Source organism: Eriocheir sinensis, chromosome 62, assembly GCF_024679095.1.
Source record: "Eriocheir sinensis breed Jianghai 21 chromosome 62, ASM2467909v1, whole genome shotgun sequence".
In the NCBI taxonomy this organism is placed as follows: domain Eukaryota; kingdom Metazoa; phylum Arthropoda; class Malacostraca; order Decapoda; family Varunidae; genus Eriocheir; species Eriocheir sinensis.
In genome coordinates this window covers 8,436,745-8,449,842 of record NC_066570.1, presented here as the reverse complement: position 1 = coordinate 8,449,842, position 13,098 = coordinate 8,436,745, and the positions used below count along the sequence as shown (strand labels likewise).

Here is a 13,098-nt window from a genome sequence, read left to right as displayed (position 1 = left end):
TTATTTTACTTAGAGGGGCCTTTAATCTAACCTAACCTAAGAAACATGATCCCCGCAGCTACCGGGTTAAAAATTCAAACGTATAAGTGCTTACTAAATACCTCCCAAAGAGCTACGTACATGGGCGTACTTAACACTGCGTGGGTTAATAAAGGAGTAAAGTAGTATTGTTGCTACATGTGAATCAAGGCTGTTTATTTGAGACTGGATGCTTCATTGTTACTTCTGTATTGATGTACCGTGCAGTATAGATGAAAGCAGTGGTGTGGGGTCTGATTTTGAAAAGTCTGACTCCTGGAAATATTAAGGTCCAGCCCTGACTCTGACTCCAGCTCCGCCCCTCCTCTCCAAAATATAACATTTCCACAGAAAATGCATTATATCAATATTCCCATAATAAAAACTTCCCACAGATTGCTTGCATGAAATGTCTGCTTCCAAGGGGTGACTTAGGGTCCCACAAAAGCTTATTTCTCCCACAAATTTGTGGAAATTTCCCATGAAGTGGCAACATTGCCCTAGAAGTGCACACAAGTACTTTACACAAGAATTGATCACATAAAGGAGTTGGAGTCAGATATTTTTACTGACTCCAACCAAAAGTAGTTGACTCTTGGACTCCTAACTCTGACTCTGACTCCACATCCCTGGATAAAAGGATGATATCCTGGCATGTGACAGGGGGCTTGCCCCGAGGTGAATAATGCTGCCACGTTTCTTTAGCTGCCATTGTCATGTAGTACTTTGAGCCATTACTATATACAGTAAACCCTCGATATAACAGACTAATTGGGGGCAAACTTAGTCCGTTAATGCCAAAAGTTTGTTATAAGCGCCGGATATTTTAAAAATATGTATAATATTACCGACAACCCTAATAAACGTAGTTATATATATTTTTTATTTTTTTATTGTGTGTTGTCTGCACGTTGCCTGTATAGCCTCACAGCACACTTGGTGATGGATTGCAAGGCACTGAGGCTGCCAGGTTTGGCAGTGGGGCCCTGCAGGGGGGGCCGTATTGTTCCGGGTATGGGTAGAATTTTAAAAGTGCGCCAATCTCACACTGGCAGGCGGAACTTCTTTTTTTTCGGTGTGTTTGAAATAATCTGCAAACTGTTTCTGTCACAAATTTTTAATTGATTGAGTTTTCAATGCCTGTTTTACACCCGCTGCCGCCTGCCACCACAGCTGCAAAATAGCTTGCAGAAGTTCAACTTGATTACTCTTTCTATATTTCATTCACCGTTCATAAAGATCACAAGTGGACAAACTAGAACAAAACCAGGCAAGTTAATGTTTTTCCTGCTATGTATTCCCCCAGTGCGCATGCACAGTGGACAGCAGAGCGACTTATTTCTGCGAGGAGGTATTTCTCGCAGCACTGGCCAGCTTAGTGGACGACCCCCACCGCCGCCTTTTCCCATCATGTGCTGCATATTTCCGCCCCCCACACCTCGTGCCAAATAAATTTAAACTAACCAAACCTAACCTAACCTACCTAACGGGGGGGGAGATTTCACCCCCTTCAACCCCTTTTAAGCCGTGTCAGTACCAAGGAGAGTATAATAAATTTTAATCTCCCTGGTCAGTACTGACACTCACAAACACTGGGCTATTTTCCATTACATTTACATCCTGGATTGATGCATAAGACTTTCTTGTGGTGTAAATACATTCATTTGAATGGAAACCACAAGGAGGAAAATATTCCATCAGGTGGGCTGAAAAAGACTACAGGAACCCAGGGATGGAACAGCAGATAAAGGGAAGAGGGTGAGGCAGCTAGCAGATGCTATTGTTGTTACCAGGCTTGGTTGATTCAAAAGCTATTCTTTGGTGGTCCCCGTGGATTTCTAACCCTCTGACCTTGCTCGTTATTTACATTATATCGAGGGTTTACTGTATCTCAACCATTCTGGAGATGCTGTTGATACATTCCATTAATGGCATAATTTTTACAATGACTATCGTTGAGAAGAAACAAATACACGTAGATAGATGAGCTGAGCTTCAGTTTGGGGAAATTTAGCATGACCTTGGAGCTTGGGAATTACTAAACTTGATTATTATTGTTATGATTATTATCATACTCGCACAGGGCTTGAATTTTAATTTATTCTAGTCTGTCTTCACTGCTACTCTTCAAATCCTTCTATATAAAACTGTGTGTGGGGAAGGATAACTAACTTCATCTGTAAATCTTTCCCTTTTGACTCTTTAATACCTATGAATATCCAAGTACAGTGTTGTTCTTACTACCAAACTAATTTCTCTTCTTACCTACCCTAAAGCCTCTGGGTCAAGGAGACATGGAATCGGTAAGTGTTTTCATCATAATAGAGTTATCAACTTTAACCCATTTGCATGGAAAATATGTGTTAATCATGAATTTACCAGTGACACGGATGTTCTCTTCTCTCATAAGTTGCTGGTCACTTTTCAGTCACTGCTTTGGTCAATTTTTTTGCTTCACAATCCTCATGTTTTCCATTGTTCCCTTTATTTGGCACATACATAGTGCAAAGAGGGCTGTGCCAAATATAAGACACAAGCATATTTTCTAAAATATCTGACCAACCTCTGCAAGTGACAAATCCAAAATCCAGTTTGATCCCTTACATGAAACAGAAAGCATTAGCATAATTCACCTACAGATGTTCACCCTACCATTACAATATACACAAGGTTGTTCCGGATGCTGCACCAACCACATACAAGAAGATAAAATGTCAATAAAACATAGCAAAATGCATTCAACTTACCTCTAATATATTGTAGGGCACTTTTTATGCCTCATCACTGCCCTCAAGTGGCGTAGTAATGAAAGGGCAATATTAAGCAGCTTTTTCAAGGGTATGTTTGCCCAGGAAGCCAGAATTTTAGCTGTCGAGCTTGACTAGCAAGCTGACATCCTTTCTCTATCAGCTGCCAAAGATTTTCATCATACCACAAAATATGCATTTATCCACCAACCTGAAGTGAGCTACCACAGGGTATTTTTATACCAGTCCTCAGGGTGGGACTACTTCCCAAAGACCCATTACTGCAACATAATACATGAAAAAGGAAACGTAAATGATAAGTAGATGGCTATTGACTGTGTTGCAAATTCTGGTCTTTTTGGGCCCTTATCAACAACATGTGCCCTTCACCCTTCCTCAAGGCCGGAGGATGTAAATGTCCTTATCTATATATGCATGCATTCAGAGATACATATTATTTACCTAAATTTGTGCATTGCAAATATATCATGGAAGTGAATAATCGGGTGTTGCATGCAAAATTCCTTACATGAATTAACAATTATCTAATAGGTCAACCTACATTTGTCTTTAATAGATGGCTTTTGTAACCTTCTTATATTTTCCCAGAACCGGTTGTCAGTGTGGAAAAAGTGGAGTGAGCTGGCCAAGGGTCCAGATGGTCGTCTGTCTGGCTCTGTGTGTGGCCAGGATCCCAAGTAAGGCCAATGTGGCAGTATTTTTTCTCCCTCATGGACATGAGTTGCTCAAGTGAATTCTGTTGAAAATTGATCTCAATGCAAAACTTTGTTTTGTTAGATGAATGTCTCACCTTAAAACTTATGAAACAAATATTTCACCAAGATAAACAAAATACTTTGTCTTTCCTCTCAGCTACTGCAAAGAACCGGCGTCTATCCCTCCGCACGAGTGGCCAGACGACATAACGCGCTGGCCAATCTGCCGCAAGAGGATAGCAGCGGTCAAAAAGATCCATACAGCAGAGCACATGGCATGTGAGGTGATTGGTCACCCATGCTGCATAGGGATCCACGGGGAGTGTCGGATCACCACACGGGAGTATTGTAACTTTGTGCGTGGCTACTTCCATGAAGAGGCCACGCTCTGCTCTCAGGTGGGTGATGACTGCTCTCTAACCTTCTGCTACTGGCAAAAGAAAGAGTGGCTATCCAGAAGATAAGACACTAAGCATCATCAATCCCATACTTCATGAGAGAAGGGAAAAATGTTGACATAACTGATAATATCATGGAGACCCCCCCTCTGCTCATAGCAATTTTTACCCACTCCAAGGGACCACTGACAGCTGGCAGGGTTGGAGTTTGTATTAATTTTCCATCTTCATTATTATGAGCTACCAGTTTTACCACACTCCAGATCATGCAATTGGTGTAAAAAAACATATTTGCTGGCGGATAGGACACATTTTTTTCTTTTGTAAAAGTTTAAGAACACTACTCTGCTTCTTATGACCTTGTATATAGATCAGAGACTGAGTGCTTAAGACATGAGGTACTTAACTAGAGGGTCAAGCAGTAGTATGCAAACAACACAAATTGTTACTGGCAGTGCTTAGTAAATAAGATCAATGTGTAATTATTTGCTGAGCTATTCAACAAATGTCATCATTGTGTAGTTGTTTTTGTTGTTTTCTGCCTATTACACTGGTAGGGTTTCTTGGTGGGGCTTGATGGCCAGCCCAGCCTGTTATGGCTCATGCTGCCCCCCAGAGCTCATCTTTGAGCCTCTCTTTAAAGAGAATCTAGAGTTCAGGTTGATAGGTGGTCTTCAGGACAGTATGTGGGTAGTCTTGGGCCACTCAGCAGTGACTGAAAAATCCCAGCAGTGGTGGCGGGCAGGACTCGAACCCACATTCTCTTGGATGCGCCGGCGGCACACTAACCACTCAGCCACCGTTTTCCCAGGCAGTGGCTAAGTTTCTGTGCAAATCAGCACTAAAATAGTAATCTATCACCAATCAATTAGAAACTATTTTTAAATTACCATAATCCCACCTAAAGCCAATGGATAGTAACCTACCACCATGAAATAATGATGGCAAGACTAAGACCAAGACTGCACCGTGCCAGTAAATAAGCCACTCAGTAGTAACAAACCACCCAGCTCATCTGGTCAACGGTAGAGTAAAGTTACATTTGCATATTTGTTAACATTTTTTACTGCATTGTCCACTGAGCTCAGACCCATGACAGAAAATAACAAAGGCACTGGTAGAACCTTGAATTTTAGCCTCAGGTCATAGATTATGGCAAAGAACATGGTAATAGGGTAGCTGCATGATGTTTTAGTCAGCCACCAACCAAGAAAGTGGTAAGGACAGGAAGGGCATGAGTTTTTTTCTATAAAATATTTTGTAAAATAAAGTGCATCGTATTTGGAGGTGCATCCTGTGTGCCAGCAAATATGGTAATTATTTTCACTATTATTATCAACTACCTGGTAAACTCTGGAACAGCCTTCCTCTGTTTGTACTTGCTGCTTCCTACAATTTGATCACTTTCAAAAAGAGAATGTCAAGACATGAATTTGACACTTTTTAACCTCTCCTACTCAATTTGCAGGGGCAGTGCTCTAGCAGGCTCCTTTATATAAGTTTTTGTTTTGCCCTTAAACTGCATCCTTTGATGTAATAAATTACTGCAATAACTCACACCTCCTTTGACCTACAGGTGTCCTGCTTGAATAACGTGTGTGGGATGATACCCTTTCACAACCCAGATGTTCCAGACCAGTTTTATAGATTGTGGACATCACTATTTATTCATGCAGGGTAAGTGTTTCTATTGCATTCAAGTGAGAGTGCTGTTTCACTACTTTGATGTTCCAAGCCATTTTATAGATTATGGCATGATCCTGACTTATTCATGCTGGTAAGTGATCCTTATATAAGCAAAGAAAGTATTAGGAAGTATTCTCATCTCACAGTCAACTTTGACAAGCCATCCCTTTTCTTTTGTTTGCTGTCAGCCCCCCATGCAGGTATTATAGGTGGAGGTGCCCCACGTGTGTTTGACTGTTAATCCCATAGAAGCCATTTGGCTGCATGGATGTCATACACTTGACTGACAAAATCAGGCTGCAAACATTTACAGCAATACAAACCCTTCAGTCAATTTTACAGTGTTTATTCATGTAATGCAGGCAACCCCCTTTATTTGACCATTTGTTGTTTGACATTTCAAAATTCCTATCCTTTTTCATTGTTTCAATAAGCAATCCCTTTGGTTTCAATGTTTTTTTTTCTAAATTATATGTCAGTTATTAAGAAAAGGATCTACCTTGCAAAGAAAAATCAAGATTGGACCTTTGATAAGTGGTGTAGATGCTATTATTCTGATGAAAGCATTTTTTATGTGAGTGTATAACATCTAACAAAGTGTACAGGCCTCCAGGGTCTGATCCCAGTGACCCCCACTACTTTCAGAAAACACAAAACACCCTCAGAATTTGGTGGCTTGAGAATAATCTACTTTCCATGGCCTTGGTAATGTTTTCCCAAAAAACACCACTGTCACAAAAGACATGTATTTGGAGCTGTTAATGGATCCCCTCAAATCATCATTTAAAAAGACTCAAGCGAATATATTCTAGCACGATGAGCACCAACTCATAAGGCTTTAGTAGGTAAAGAATGGCTAGGTAACTGTGAAGTTGACACCATTAAAGACTGGCCTGATAATTCACCAGATATTTTTCCAATAGAGAACTTGAAGCAGTAATGAAGGCCAAGTTGTAGTGCCATGACACCTCCATACTCTCCAAGCTGGGAGCAGAGTCATGCTATTGTTAGGCAGGATTCTAGTCTAAAAGAGCTGAAAAAATAAAAGGACTGCAATTAAGTACCAAATTCAGCATGGACTCGGAATTTCTAGTTTTAGTGATTTGACATGAGGCTATCTCTCAGAAAATTGTGGGTGGATTAATTTTCATGCAAATTATATATATATAATGTTTTTTTGTTGTTGTTTTTTGTTTTGTTTTTCCCAACACAACCCTGTCAAATAGTTGGGGTTGCCTGCACTCCATGTCAAATGGGCGGCTCCCAGGGATGAGTCTTACCAAGAGAGAACACACGCAGCCTAACACCTTTAATGACTTTCCTAAAGTGTTTTCCTAAGATGCCCTTCTTGTATCCATCCACTAGTATAATACGGGTAAAGTACAAGGAGGGAAAGCAAATTTTTTTTGTTCACTTATTATTGTTTGCTTAAATTAAAGTTGTAGTGGAGTCATAATTTTCCAGCAACCTAATATGCATTATTGCAGTGCACACAAATTGAAAATACTGTGTGATAAATGGGAATATGGTAAGAATTTAAAAACACCTCAGGTAGATTGAGGGAGGGGGATGACATGGTTTATGTTATAGAGGAGCTGCCTTGTGACATCTGAGCGGCCTCTAGCAGGTGTCTTATGTCCATGTCCTTACTTGCTTATTTAAGATATAGTTACTTCACAGTCCAAGGATAAAACCATACTGAATACATTTGACTAATGTCACTTGACCCTTATCTATGTTTAAAATAGCTAAACCATTGAGATTACCAAATCTTTACATATTATTAGGAACTGTAGTTACTAAAGGTTGACAAAGTGACTTTCATAATATCTTAAACCTTGTAAACATTTACTAACATTAGCTTCCTTTCAGATTCATCCATTTGAATATCACAATAGTGCTCCAATACCTGTTGATGCGGGACATGGAGAAGCTTGCCGGGCCTGTGCGCATCGGTATCATCTACATCGTATCAGGCATCGCTGGCAACCTGGCCTCTGCCATTTTTGTCCCCTATCGAGCTGAAGTTGGTCCATCTGGCTCTCAGTTTGGACTACTAGCGTGCGTATTTGTGGAATTCATCAACTCATGGCAGATGATAAAGAACCCATGGAAGGTGCTGGCCAAGCTGGTGGCCTGGACATTGACTTTCTTCCTGGTGGGGCTCTTACCGTGGGTGGACAACTATGCCCACATATTTGGCTTCATCTTCGGGTTCCTGCTCTCTTATGCACTGCTGCCGTTTGTGTCGTTTGGTCCATACGACAGACGGAGGAAGGTGTTGCTCATCTGGGTGTGTCTGGTGGCCGTGGTGGTGATGCTCACAGCACTTATAATACTCTTCTATGTCACGCCCATATATGAGTGCAAGATCTGCGAATACCTTAACTGCATCCCTCTAACTCGGGACTTCTGTGCAGAACAGAACATCAATTTCAACAAGAAGTTGGATATTATGTGAGAGGCTGATACCCCCTCATTCAGGCGGCTCTGCTGTCAGTCAACGGTCACCGACGTGCCAACATTTCTAGTAATTTAACCAGTGTAATTATTACTGTGTGTTATACAAGTGATCACCGCTGTTATGGTCATTTTCTAGTTTCATACTCGGGGAACATGGGATACACCACCGCCTATTTTGGCCGCATATGTTACGAGTCTGACCAAAATGGTCAGACAAACAGGTTGGTATTGACAAGTTTTGAACAAGATCCTCATACATGCCTTGAACCACTGTATATATATAAATGCATACATCTACCTTCCAGTATGCCCTGTAGTTGCCTTTTAAATCCATTAAGAACATTGCTATTTTGGCTCTAAAAAAAGTATCTGGAAATCTTTTACTGCATCCCACAATGTCTATTTCATAATAAATTTATGTAGATGGATGGATTAACCAAATCAGCACATGGTAATGTTCCTAGATATATAAGTACTTCTGAGGAGATAAAATATATACAATACTCAGTGCATAGTATTTCCTCTCTGATTCAGGAATTAACTTCAGAAAGTGAAAATTGTATTGATATTCAAATATGTTTACTAGCACTGACAATATATCTTGTTCACAATTAGTGTTGATACCAGCCTGTTGAGAGCCTATTGTGGTATTGTGACATTATTGGTCACCAGAACACAGAGGACTGAAGACACAGACAGTTTTACCAAGAGTTCAGGACCACAATTCTGGAACTCCACCAGATACCCAGCAACAAGACCTGGTGGGCCTCTCGAGGCACCAACATGTTAGTCTGCAGAAATTTCCGCTCAAACCCCTCAAAGACAAACTCAGTGGACTTCCATAATTGTGGTCTGTCTAACAAAATGGAGAGTGAAAGATGCAAAAAATCCTCTTTCTTATACCTGATATTATTATCATTATTATGATTATGATTGTATGTGAAAAGTTAAGTGTAGGTTAGATTACCCACTGATTTTCCCAATAATTGAACCCCATATGCATAGTGTTAAGATAATTGGACACCACTTCCTTATTTCCCTCCTTTTTATAGGTGACCCAGGCAGGGGTAACTCTGAGCCACCGTGTTCTCTCACTCTCCACTCTGGCAAGTGTGACTCAAGGGAGGGTCTCCAGGGGCACAGTCAGTCACTTTCACTTCCATTTATCTCGTCCTGCTCTTGTGTCATCATCACCAGCTTGTGCCGGGTTCTGAGAGGTGTGGGAGGGAGGGAAGTGGGATCTGTCAGCAGGTGTGAAAATATCATAAGGTGATTGTGCCACCAAGTTGCTGGTTGTGTGTTAAAAGGGGTGAAAATTTTGTTATTGTAGAGCAGCAGTGCAGATGGTGATGGCTGAATGCCTTGTTCTGTTTTGGTTACTATTGTAATGGCATGGATGCATGTGCTGCCTGTGGTGCTTAGACTTTCCAGGCATTACTAAATTGAAGTAAAATGTATAAGAGATTACAAGGAGAAACTTTGGTGTGATGAATCTTCTGTTGCTGAAAGGTGTGCATTGTTATTGAAAGTAGCTTTCTTTTGGGGGGATGCATCTGCATAATTCACTTTGTTGTTAATCATAAGCTTACAGCCAAAGTAAGACAATTGAAGTGATTCTTTGTGACAAAATTACACATTCTTAGAATAAGACAAACAAGATTTTTCTTTGTTATTAAATAATAGAGATGGCACAGTACACAGGAAAAATTTGGGTATAAAAATGGTGAAGGGTTTGGTCAGCCACACTGAGATGGTCTCATGTAGTGTGTGGAGCATACAACATAGGCAGAAGAGGTCATTTAGTCATGTAGTGCAGAAAGAGTCATGCAGTGCTTGGCAGGGGACTCATGCACATGGTAAAGTGAAAATCACACAGCATATCGGGAGAGAAATATCACTTTCATCATGCTGTATATGTGGAGAGGTCAGTCACACGATCCATGGAGAAATAGTTTGTGGTTTACACTTTACCAGGGGGAATGGTGTGTCAGCCATCAGGTCACATTCCTTGGAGTCAGTAACTAGGTCACACAGTGCAGGGTTGGGAAAGTTGATTGAGTCACAGCTAACACTTTGAGACATTGGGGGATCACAGGACATGGGAAATATTTCAATAGGCACGTGGTCATACAGGTCATTTATCACCATAAATACACTTACCATCATTTTTTTTACCATATTATGAAATGCACAGTTTATTAATAAGATGGGTGAAGGACACTGGAATGAGCATAGCTTTGTCTGTGTTAATAAAAACATTAAGTTAAAGGTGTTGGTAGCAAGAGACTCCTCCATCAAGGTAACTGACAGCCCCTGGGGAAAGCTGTAGTTGAATGAGAAACCCTCAAGCTGAACCCACAGTGTTGTCAAAGTAAACAACCCACAACTATGTATAATGTTCAGATTAAATAAAAAAAATGGTAAGTGGAATGTGACTGTGTGTACAGTTATATCATGTAGGCAAACAAACTGAATTGCTTAAGAATCTTTTGAGGACAATGAAGAAGAAATAGGCATGTGGATAAGCTGGTCTGCTTTAACCAGGAGCAGCTGGCCTGTAATGTCAGAAGCATCTCATATTGAGGAAATTTGCAGGCTTCTTATTGTCTTCAAAATGTTCTTGGTCACTGAGTCCATACTGCACTTTCTACTTATCACATGGTCATTGTTTTCACCTAAGCATGTTGCCAGTGGCATATAACTGGTATATTGTTGGTAAATAATTCATGTAATGCCCCTCTCAAGTATCATGGAGCTACATTGTCACAGATATAAGTAGTTTCATGTGGTCATAACTTCATCATGTAATTTTTTCATCTCGCTTAGATTAATAATTTGTATGAAAAATGTGTTGTTAGGATGATCTCATACAATAATTTACAACTCATTCCATAATGTCTGTTCTGGATATTTGTGTGGGGGCCGAGAGTGCGATGAAGTGCGGGCAAAAGGTCACACACGTGGAGGAGGTTAACAAATTGGTCAGCTGAGTATGTTAATGGTTGACTAAGGCAGCAGTAAATGACTTTGTGAAGATGATAGAGAAGTTTTCTTTATCAATTTTCTGGTGAGATTCTAAAACGACCTTTATTTAATTACTTTTGCAAGATATGTAGAGGGTCATAAAAACTGCCAACTACTCGTTAGTAAAAATTTGACTTATTCCCCCAAAATTTGGATTATCTAAACTCGTAGCTCAGAGAGATATGACAAAAGCACAGAGGAATAATTAAATGGGAAATAGGTATATATTCCATTTTACAAAATGACAGTGTGTGTGTGTGTCTGTGTGTTTATATATATATATATATATATATATATATATATATATATATATATATATATATATATATATATATATATATATATCATATATATATCATCATCATCATCATCATTTCATCAACGCCTGCTCCTAGGAGCTCCCACCAGGGGATGGCCACGGCAGAAGAGTTTCCAACTTTCTCTATCCAGACACTCCCTCCTTGCCTGCTCAAAGTTTCTCAAAGATCTTTCCCCCCTCTCCCTAATGTACTCTTGCACCCTATCCCTCCATTTCACTGGAGGTCATCTTTTAGCATTCCCTCCCTCTATCTCACTCACATACACCCTTCTGGTCATCTTACTCTCCTCCATTCGCTCCATGTGGCCAAACCACTTTAAAGTCTGTCGCTTCACTTCTCCCACCACTCCACACTTCTTCCCTTCACCCCTGTGACACATTCCAAAATGCTCGTACAAACTTTCATTATTCATTCCATCCATTCTACTCACACCACAAACACTCCTCAAATAACTCATTTCCACTGCCTGCACTCCAGACCTCTGACTTTCATTCCAGGCCCACATTTCACTTGCATATGTAAGGGTTGGTACTATTTTAGTGAAGAGATTTTCTATTCTCTTTTTCTGTTACTCTCTCGGTCCCACACGTCCTCTGCGTGTATCGAAACACACAAGAAATTAATCACAACAAGGAGAGGGTATTCCCCGGCTGCCTGAGATTGAACCCACGACCAGCGTGACAGGAGAGCCACTCCTTACCGAGTCGGCCAAAGAGGTACCCCACTGGCTAAGTGGGTTATGGGAGGCTCGTTCATCAGGCATAGTTGCCGCACTACACGGCTTTCCCCCCTATGCAGATTAATTTCTGTGTGTTGAGACCTTTAGACAGTGACCCATATTGGTGCACTTTTTCACAGTGTCCCCATAGAGACATACCTTCCCCATTGCTTCCCATTTTCTGTCAACCTCAGAGAGCATGGACCATCACTTCCTGTTATACCCCTTCAGGAAAACTCAATAGAATCACAGGATAGGATGTCCACCGAATGCCACCAGTTTAATGAAGAGATTTTCTATTCTCTTTTTCTATTACTCTCTCGGTCCCACACGTCCTCTGCATGTATCGAAACAAGCGAGAAATTAATCACAACAAGGAGAGGGTGTTCCCCGGCTGCCTGGGATTGAACCCACGACCAGCGTGACGGGATAGCCACTCCTTACCGAGTCGGCCAAAGAGGTACCCCACTGGCTAAGTGGGTTATGGGAGGCTTGTTCATCAGGCATAGTCGCCGCACTACACTATTAATATATTTCTCAAATCCCTCTTTACCTCCATGCTCACACTTCTGCCATTCATGATTCATCTCAAAGACCCTACCACCCTTTTTCCTTGCAATGCCCTTTCTCTTATCTCTCCCTCTATACCACCATGCTTACACACAACTGATCCAAGGTACTTAAACTCATTGACCTCCTCCATTTCTTCAACATTCAAAATTATTTTGCATTCTTTTTCACATTCAATTCCCACTATATATGGGCATACAAAATCTACAACCTCCCTTCTACTTCGCTCACAAACCATCACTTTACTTTTGTTGACATTTACTTTTAGCTTTCTCCTTTTACAGACATTATCAAAAACACTGACCAAATTTTGTAAGTCACTTTCATATATATATATATATATATATATATATATATATATATATATATATATATATATATATATATATATATATATATATATATATATATATATATATATGTGTGTGTGTGTGTGTG

The 13,098-nt window shown here is 40.4% G+C and overlaps 1 protein-coding gene across 3 annotated transcripts in view; it reads left to right on the top strand.

Moving 5' to 3' along the window:
• LOC126986747 (inactive rhomboid protein 1-like) overlaps window positions 1-11,169 on the top strand; it is a 30,920-nt gene extending 19,751 nt beyond the window's left edge. For all 3 annotated transcript variants that reach the window (XM_050843126.1, XM_050843125.1, XM_050843124.1), the window contains exons 11-14: window positions 3,375-3,463; window positions 3,639-3,879; window positions 5,456-5,556; window positions 7,438-11,169. In XM_050843126.1, the coding sequence (XP_050699083.1) occupies window positions 3,375-3,463; window positions 3,639-3,879; window positions 5,456-5,556; window positions 7,438-8,026 (1,020 nt within the window). In that variant the 3' untranslated portion in view covers window positions 8,027-11,169. The remainder of the gene's footprint in view (window positions 1-3,374; window positions 3,464-3,638; window positions 3,880-5,455; window positions 5,557-7,437) is intronic.
• Window positions 11,170-13,098: the final 1,929 nt, after the last annotated feature.